Raw genomic sequence first — 7898 nt, 5'->3', positions numbered from 1 at the left:
AGAGGCCTGCTTATCCGCCCCGTCACCGGCGTCGGCGTGCGGGCGCTTCGACGCACTGCCAGCGCTCGTTGACCGGCCGCCGTTTTCCGCATTCGTGTTCTCAGCCGCCGATGTTTCCGGAGTACTTGTCCCTTGAAGGGGCGCTTCCTCGCTCACAGGCGCCTCCGAAACAACGGATGGCAGTGCCTGTGTCTTGTCCACGCCCTCGCCCGCCTCCTTTTCCGTGGGCGTCGGAGTTGTCACGCTGAGGGCCACCGCAGAGCTCTCCACACCATCGTTCCCTTTGGCTGCCTCCTCAGCCTCGACGACGTCCATAATGTCTCCCGGTGTCTACTCTCTGAGCGCTGGCACCGTTGCGGCAGCGCATGTGCGGACACACCCATCTTCGGAATGTCCGAAACGTCGGCAGCGTGAGCAGCGAGGTACCTTGCATTCACGTCGGACATGTCCGCTGCCCTGACAACGCAGACACTGCATGGGCCGCCCAGGCACGACCACAAGGGCCAGCTCACCGGCGACTCGTATCTGGTGGGGGAGGTCGTCCGCTTTCATTCCAGGCTTCAGCTTGAGCAGCACTATCCTTGTGGTGGAGCCCTTTTCTTTCACACCTTGCACACGCCAACGCTCACGGGTTACCTCTGTCACGTTCCGGAAGGCCGCAAACGCAGTCCGGATATCTTCGTCGGCGACGCCGTGCAGCATCCAGTGTAGCCGAAGTTTCAGCACCTGGTCCTCGGGGTCGAATATAACACACCGGCGTCCTTTAACTGGAAGCTCCTTGAAAGCCGCCAATCGCTTTGTTGCTTCAGCGCTGTTGAGAGTCACCGCCCAAACATGGTTGATTTGGTACGCCCCCAACGCTACTACGTCGGGGAGCGCACCCGCTTGGGCGAGGGCGTCACGAAAATCTTCGACCTTGTAAGGCCGCGCTCGCACGTCGCCGTGCAAAAACACGGTGTTTAGAACAACACGTCCTGTTGGCAGGTTCGGCAAAATAATCTCGTAATCCTTATCGGCTTCCATGTCGGACCTGTTTCCGCGGCCAGCAAGGGCCGCTATCGCCGCTCCACCGGAGCTCATGATTCTGCGACCGTACACGACAGTAGCCGGAAGTAGAATGAGACCACGCCAGAACGCGGTGAACGAGAGCAAGTGGGTGCACAAGAAACGTCGAAGGGAGTTTAAGTGGTAAAAAAAAAGAAAAAACAAAGCGCAGGTCCCACCGAGATTTGAACTCGGATCGCTGGATTCAGAGTCCAGAGAGCTAACCATTACACCATCAGACCGCATTTTCCGACGCCGGGAATCGAACCCGGGCCTCCTGGGTGAGAGCCAGGTATCCTAGCCACTAGACCACGCCGGATTTTTTTTTCTTTATTGCCGATTTTGACACAGAACCAAAATTACAAAAAATTGTAAAACACCTCAGCCCAATGCGGCTGATACAAGGGTGATTAAAATCTTTTCAATACAGCCAAGTCATCTAGTACAGAGAGACAGTCAGGCTGTTCAGCTCGTGCCCGGTATACTTCTCTCAGGCACACGACACTTGCAATGAAGTTTTCTCGCACAGACCGCACGTTTACATCTGCATGCCGCACCTGCATTCTGGTTTTCCACAAGCTGTGGAGGCTGACCAGCATCAGTAAGTCATAGGGCACTCCTGTTTCATTTTGGATGGGCAAAAATCTAATACCGTAGGGGTCCAGGGGTAGATCTTTCTTGATAGTTCTTTGGAGGACGTCCCAGTGAAAGATGGGATCCCAACAATCCAGGAATACGTGTTCTATTGTCTCGGGTTTCTTGCATAGGATACAGTTGGTTGTCCAGGGGACGAAAATCCCCTTTTCGTTCAGCCATGTTTTAACAGGGAGCGTATTTGAATGTAACTGGTAGAAAAACGTTTTCATAGATGGGTTAACTGGCATGCTTTTAACTCTTTTTAAAACATCCTGCCCTGGACTCTCACGGTGCAGGCTTCGGTAAAGAGGAATTGGCATCATTACATCCACTAATTCCTTATACAGCTTTTTCTTAGATACTTTACTCAAGTAGTCAAGAGAAAACCGCACTTGGAGAAGCTTGCACGAGAGTACAACCTCTCTCATGTACCCCACGACGGAACCACGCATATTCTCACTCGAAGACACCACAATTTCAGGAAGCAGCCTTTGCAATCGCAGCTGAATAACAGTCCGCAAAGAACTGTCCGACTGGTCACGGAGGAACATAAATCGTGATACAAGCTGGCGTAAAAACAAATGAACAAGACCAATGCCACCACCTTTGACAGGAATAAACAAATTGGTGCGACTGGTTCGCTCCCATGTCGACGCCCAGACAAAAACAGCAAAGACACGGTGAATCCTTTGAATATTGACTCGGGATGCACTCAATACATTCATTAGGTACCATATCTTTGACACAAGGAAAATGTTACAGACAGAGACGCGCGAAAACATCGATAGCTGCCTCCCTTGCCACGAGTCGGCCTTCTCCTTCGCCCTTGACGCTTCATCGTTCCAGCAGTCTTTGGGATCCCGATAACATTCGAGAGGTACGCCAAGATACCGCGTTGGCAGTTTTGACCACTGCAACCGACAGAAGTGTTCCGGTGCATCATCCCAATTACCGTGCCAAACCCCACAGCTCTTGTTCCAGTTTATCAGGCAGCCAGTTTGTTGACAGTACTTTTCGACTAGGCTGGTAACTTCAGTAACACTGTTCTTGTTTGAGCAAAAAATGGCAACATCATCTGCATAGGCGAGGACTTTCATATGGGATGACTGCAGTTGAAAGCCGGAAATACGGTTACTGTTAATTATGGCCAAGCAGAGTGGCTCTATGTAAGTCGCGAACAGTAGGAGCGAAAGAGGGCATCCCTGCCTCACTGAAGAATTAACTTCTATTCGGTCGGTCAACTCCCTATTTACGATTACTCGCGTGCTGCAGTTCGCATAAGCCATTCTCACGCCTTCCGCTACAACACGCCCTACGTTCAAATGGTCAAGAATGCAAAAAAGAACGTCATGTGAAACCCGATCGAAGGCCTTCGCAAGATCCAACTGAATCATTGCAATGCGCACCCCAAGGGCGTCACAGCATTCCAGTATGCTACGTGCAACGTGTATGTTTGTCGCGATGCTCCGTCCTTTGATGCCACAAGTCTGGTGTGGTCCAACCAATGTTTTGATTACGCCCTGTAATCTCTTTGCTAGAACTTTCATATATATCTTGTAATCTACGTTGGTGAGGCTTATCGGCCGATAAGAGCCCATCAACAAGCGCTTCTCCGGGTCATCTGTTTTGGGAATCAGGACAATGTGTGATGTAGTAAAAGATAGTGGAACTTTTTTGCGCTCGTATGCCTCAGAGAGCACATTGAGCAGAAACGGAGTTATCATGCATTTGAATTCTTTGTAGAAACTGGCGCTTAGTCCATCTGGGCCAGGTGCTTTTCCGTTTTGCAATTCATCTATCGCGGATTCAATTTCTCCGACACTAATTGGCATCTCAAGGCGCACCTTCACTTCATCCTCAAGCCTTGGCAATAGGGGCAGAAAATGAACCAGAAATGCTTCATCCATCTCCCGCTTATTTCCGAGAAGGCCGTTAAAGTGGTCCATTATAACCTTCCGGATAACTTTCGTGTCGCTAGAAACTTCAGTCCCGTGTCTTATCTGCGCGATTTCTTTCTGGCGAATGTAACGCTTTTCGTCGGACAAAGCCCGTTTCGTAGGCGTTTCACCAGTCCAAAATTTCTCAGACCTAGAGCGAATGACGGCTGCTTTGTACCTGTCTGTGTCTATTTGTTCAAGCTGGCTTTTTACTTCTCTCAATTCTTTCAAAAAAAGGCCGGGCTCAGAACTTTCCATGTAGGTCAGGAATTTTAACCGCTCATTCAATTCAGTTTCCTTTTCTTTCTCTTTATGCTTATTAAGACAACTCTTTTCTATTGCTTTACGTTTCACCCATTCTTTGAAATCTTCCCACTGAACAGCCAAGCTGTCAGTCTGCGTCTCTAGTAAGCTGTGCAGTTCATTTGTAGTTTCATTTATGAAATCTTCGTCTTCCAACAGCTTAGCATTAAATTTCCACAAGTGCCAGTTAAAGGACGTATGTTTCTTTTTTTCACCAAAGGTTGCGATTACGAGGCAGTGGTCGCTGAATGCAACAGGCTGAACATCATAGTCCATGCAGAGATGCAGGAGTTCCGCAGACACATACAGCCTATCCAACCTAGCATGGCTGTCACGCTGGAAATGTGTATATTGAGGGCTATTACCGTAAGTAAACATTTCGCCGATGTCTTCTAAGCAATGGTCACGTACAATACTATTCAATAATTGAGCACTTTTTTCGCGCACCGGCAGGCGCTTCATACGGTCCGCCGACTAGACCACGCTCGGAACGCGGTGAACGGGAGCAAGTGGGTGCACAAGAAACGTCGAAGGGAGTTTAAGTGGTAAAAAAAAAGAAAAACAAAGCGCAGGTCTCACCGAGATTTGAACTCGGATCGCTGGATTCAGAGTCCAGAGTGCCAACCATTACACCATGAGACCGCATTTTCCGACGCCGGGAATCGAACCCGGGCCTCCTGGGTGAGAGCCAGGTATCCTAGCCACTAGACCACGCCGGAACACGGGGAACGAGAGCAAGTGGGTGCACAAGAAACGTCGAAGGGAGTTTAAGTGGTAAAAAAAAGAAAAACAAAGCGCAGGTCTCACCGAGATTTGAACTCGGATCGCTGGATTCAGAGTCCAGAGTGCTAACCATTACACCATGAGACCGCATTTTCCGACGCCGGGAATCGAACCCGGGCCTCCTGGGTGAGAGCCAGGTATCCTAGCCACTAGACCACGCCGGAACACGGTGAACGAGAGCAAGTGGGTGCACAAGAAACGTCGAAGGGAGTTTAAGTGGTAAAAAAAAGAAAAACAAAGCGCAGGTCTCACCGAGATTTGAACTCGGATCGCTGGATTCAGAGTCCAGAGTGCTAACCATTACACCATGAGACCGCATTTTCCGACGCCGGGAATCGAACCCGGGCCTCCTGGGTGAGAGCCAGGTATCCTAGCCACTAGACCACGCCGGAACACGGTGAACGAGAGCAAGTGGGTGCACAAGAAACGTCGAAGGGAGTTTAAGTGGTAAAAAAAAAGAAAAACAAAGCGCAGGTCTCACCGAGATTTGAACTCGGATCGCTGGATTCAGAGTCCAGAGTGCTAACCATTACACCATGAAAACGCATTTTCCGACGCCGGGAATCGAACCCGGGCCTCCTGGGTGAGAGCCAGGTATCCTAGCCGCTAGACCACGCCGGAACACGGTGAATGAGAGCAAGTGGGTGCACAAGAAACGTCGAAGGGAGTTTAAGTGGTAAAAAAAAAGAAAAACGAAGCGCAGGTCTCACCGAGATTTGAACTCGGATCGCTGGATTCAGAGTCGAGAGTGCTAACCATTACACCATGAGACCGCATTTTCCGACGCCGGGAATCGAACCCGGGCCTCCTGGGTGAGAGCCAGGTATCCTAGCCACTAGACCACGCCGGATTTTTTTCTTTTCTTTATTGCCTGTTTTGACAACGATAACAAACAAACCCACAAACAAACCGCTAAAACACGTGAACCGGCCTATGGTCAACGTGGTTGTTTAAAACTTCTTGAGGGCTGCAAGTTCATCCAGCACGCCAAGCCATTCGGGTAGCTCCGATTGGGCTCGGTAACATTCCCGCACACGCACAACACTTTCAATGAAATTTTCTCTTACAGGTCGAATGTTTACATCGGCATTTCTCACTGACATCCTGGTTTTCCATATGCTGTGGAGGCCCAGTAGCATGATGAGATCATATGGAACATCTCGGTCATCTTCTACCGCTAAGAACCGGATTCCATACGGCGTGATTGGCAGATCTTTCTTTATTGTTCTTTGTAGAATGTCCCAATGGAATACCGGATCCCAACATTCTATAAACACATGCTCGACTGTCTCAGGCTTTTTGCAGAGCATACAGTTAACCGTCCATGGCACAAAAATGCCCTTTTGTTCTAGCCAGGTTTTAACTGGCAGAGTGTTAGTATGGAGTTTGAAGAAAAAACTTTTCACGTTAGGATTTACTGGCATACGTTTCACCCTTTTCAGAACATCTTGCCCTGGGCCTCCGCAGCTAAGCTGTCGATACACTGGTGCAGGCAGCATGACATCCAACAAATCTTTATACAGTTTCTTTCTCGACACATAACTTAAATAATCTAAAGAAAAGCGCACTTTCAGCATGTTAAAAGCCGTGACAACTTCGCGCCAAAATCCTCTTACGGCTGTCGTTCTTTTATCAGAACAGGACACCAAATACTCAGGCAAAGCATTGCGCAGGCGCACTTGCACAAAAGTACACAAAAAGGGATCATTCTGGTCCCGCAGAAAAATAAAACGCGACACAATCTGTCTGATAAACAAATGCACAAGCCCCACTCCCCCTTTTCGAACCAAAAGAAACAGATTTGTCCGACTCGTACGTTCCCATGTGCTTCCCCACACGAAAACAGCAAAGATTCGATGTATTTTTGGTATGGTTACGCGCGACATGAACAATACCTGCAAGACATACCACACTTTTGCAACCAAGAAAAGGTTGCAAACAGTTGCTCGTGTGATCATAGATAGATTCCGGCCGTTCCATGCTTGCGTTTTCCTTCTGAGATTCTCTATTTCCCTATTCCAGTATTCATCAGTGTCATTGTATTGGTCAAGTGGTACACCCAAGTACTTTGAGGGCAGCGCTGTCCATCGCACATTGGCAAACACTTCAGGCTTTTGATCCCACTCCCCGTGCCAGAATCCAGATGATTTCTCCCAGTTAACACGGCAGCCCGTTTTAGCGCAGAAATCAGCCGCCACTCTAACAGTTTCTTGAACGCTTTCTTTGTCTCTACAAAAAATAGCGATATCATCTGCGTACGCAAGCATTTTTACCTCCGTTGCTTCCAGCGCGAAACCGCGTATCATTTCGTTCTGTATCATGCTCAAGCATAACGGCTCTAGGTATAAAGCAAAAAACAACGGGGATAATGGACAGCCCTGCCTCACAGACGACTTGTCTGGCACTCTTTCGGTGAGATTCTTATTTATAATAATTCGCACTGCACAATCAGAGTAAGCCATTTTGACTCCCTCTGTAATAACACTTCCTATGTTCACAAATTCTAGGAGATTAAAAAGCACTTCATGGCACACTCGATCAAAAGCTTTTGCTAGGTCGAGCTGCATCATCGCAACTCGTCCATCAAAAGTATCGCAACACTCCAAAACACTTCTCGCCACATGTATATTGGTCGTAATACTTCGTCCTTGTATTCCACAAGTTTTGTGTGGTCCCACTAGGTCTTTAATGACGCTCTGTGTCCTTCTCGCTAGAACTTTCATAAGGATTTTGTAATCTACATTGGTGAGGCTTATCGGCCGATAAGACCCCACCAAAAGCAGCCTTGCTGAGTCCTCATACTTTGGAATCAATACAACGTGGGCAACTTTGAAAGATGGCTGCAATTGTTTTGTTTCATAGGCTTCTTCGATTACTCTAAGCAGGACCTGACTTAGTTCATCTTTAAAGGCTTTATAGAAAGCTGCACCCAGGCCGTCGGGCCCAGGGGACTACCCGGCATTTAACTGGTCAATTGCTTTCTCTATTTCTGTTATACTGATTGGCGCTTCAAGTCTTTCCTTCTCACTCTCATCTAATTTGGGCATTAATCGCAAATAGTCACGTTCAAAGCCGCCCTTCTTCACTTGCTCCTGTCCTAGCAAAGCTTGATATTGCTCAAAAAAGGCGCGTTTTATCTTCTCTGGATCAGTGGTTTCTTCATTTCTGTACATTATTTTTTGTATTTCTTTTTTC

General features: G+C 48.3%; 3 protein-coding genes and 12 non-coding genes across 16 annotated transcripts in view; 1 reads left to right on the top strand and 14 right to left on the bottom strand.

Annotated features, from left to right (window-relative positions):
* LOC149351830 (lysosomal alpha-mannosidase-like) overlaps positions 1-7898 on the top strand; it is a 123680-nt gene that overhangs the window by 77984 nt on the left and 37798 nt on the right. The gene's annotated exons all lie outside the window — the stretch shown is intronic.
* On the bottom strand, positions 331-1080 carry LOC149351854 (uncharacterized). Its single transcript, XM_089584197.1, has one exon. The coding sequence runs from the start codon at positions 1078-1080 to the stop codon at positions 331-333; it is 750 nt and encodes a 249-aa protein (XP_089440323.1).
* On the bottom strand, positions 1215-1286 carry TRNAQ-CUG (transfer RNA glutamine (anticodon CUG)). Its single transcript has one exon. It is a non-coding gene; the product is annotated as a tRNA-Gln (tRNA).
* Positions 1292-1363, bottom strand: TRNAE-CUC (transfer RNA glutamic acid (anticodon CUC)). The gene has a single exon. It is a non-coding gene; the product is annotated as a tRNA-Glu (tRNA).
* TRNAQ-CUG (transfer RNA glutamine (anticodon CUG)) lies at positions 4491-4562 on the bottom strand. Its single transcript has one exon. It is a non-coding gene; the product is annotated as a tRNA-Gln (tRNA).
* On the bottom strand, positions 4568-4639 carry TRNAE-CUC (transfer RNA glutamic acid (anticodon CUC)). Its single transcript has one exon. It is a non-coding gene; the product is annotated as a tRNA-Glu (tRNA).
* On the bottom strand, positions 4719-4790 carry TRNAQ-CUG (transfer RNA glutamine (anticodon CUG)). Its single transcript has one exon. It is a non-coding gene; the product is annotated as a tRNA-Gln (tRNA).
* On the bottom strand, positions 4796-4867 carry TRNAE-CUC (transfer RNA glutamic acid (anticodon CUC)). Its single transcript has one exon. It is a non-coding gene; the product is annotated as a tRNA-Glu (tRNA).
* TRNAQ-CUG (transfer RNA glutamine (anticodon CUG)) lies at positions 4947-5018 on the bottom strand. The gene has a single exon. It is a non-coding gene; the product is annotated as a tRNA-Gln (tRNA).
* TRNAE-CUC (transfer RNA glutamic acid (anticodon CUC)) lies at positions 5024-5095 on the bottom strand. Its single transcript has one exon. It is a non-coding gene; the product is annotated as a tRNA-Glu (tRNA).
* Positions 5176-5247, bottom strand: TRNAQ-CUG (transfer RNA glutamine (anticodon CUG)). The gene has a single exon. It is a non-coding gene; the product is annotated as a tRNA-Gln (tRNA).
* On the bottom strand, positions 5253-5324 carry TRNAE-CUC (transfer RNA glutamic acid (anticodon CUC)). Its single transcript has one exon. It is a non-coding gene; the product is annotated as a tRNA-Glu (tRNA).
* TRNAQ-CUG (transfer RNA glutamine (anticodon CUG)) lies at positions 5405-5476 on the bottom strand. Its single transcript has one exon. It is a non-coding gene; the product is annotated as a tRNA-Gln (tRNA).
* TRNAE-CUC (transfer RNA glutamic acid (anticodon CUC)) lies at positions 5482-5553 on the bottom strand. The gene has a single exon. It is a non-coding gene; the product is annotated as a tRNA-Glu (tRNA).
* LOC149351841 (uncharacterized) lies at positions 5654-6676 on the bottom strand. The gene has a single exon (XM_089577096.1). It carries the CDS (start codon positions 6659-6661, stop codon positions 5654-5656), a length of 1008 nt encoding a protein of 335 aa, XP_089433222.1. The 5' UTR covers positions 6662-6676.

This window comes from Amblyomma mixtum, chromosome 3 (genome assembly GCF_055824585.1).
Source record: "Amblyomma mixtum isolate Tamu chromosome 3, ASM5582458v1, whole genome shotgun sequence".
NCBI lineage: Eukaryota > Metazoa > Arthropoda > Arachnida > Ixodida > Ixodidae > Amblyomma > Amblyomma mixtum.
Note: the sequence above shows the minus strand (reverse complement) of the source record. Positions and strands in the feature narration are given on the sequence as shown.

Coding starts and splice junctions, on each gene's coding strand:
- LOC149351854 (XM_089584197.1), bottom strand. CDS start 1,080: ATGAGCTCCGGTGGAGCGGCGATAGCGGCCCTTGCTGGCCGCGGAAAC.
- LOC149351841 (XM_089577096.1), bottom strand. CDS start 6,661: ATGATCACACGAGCAACTGTTTGCAACCTTTTCTTGGTTGCAAAAGTG.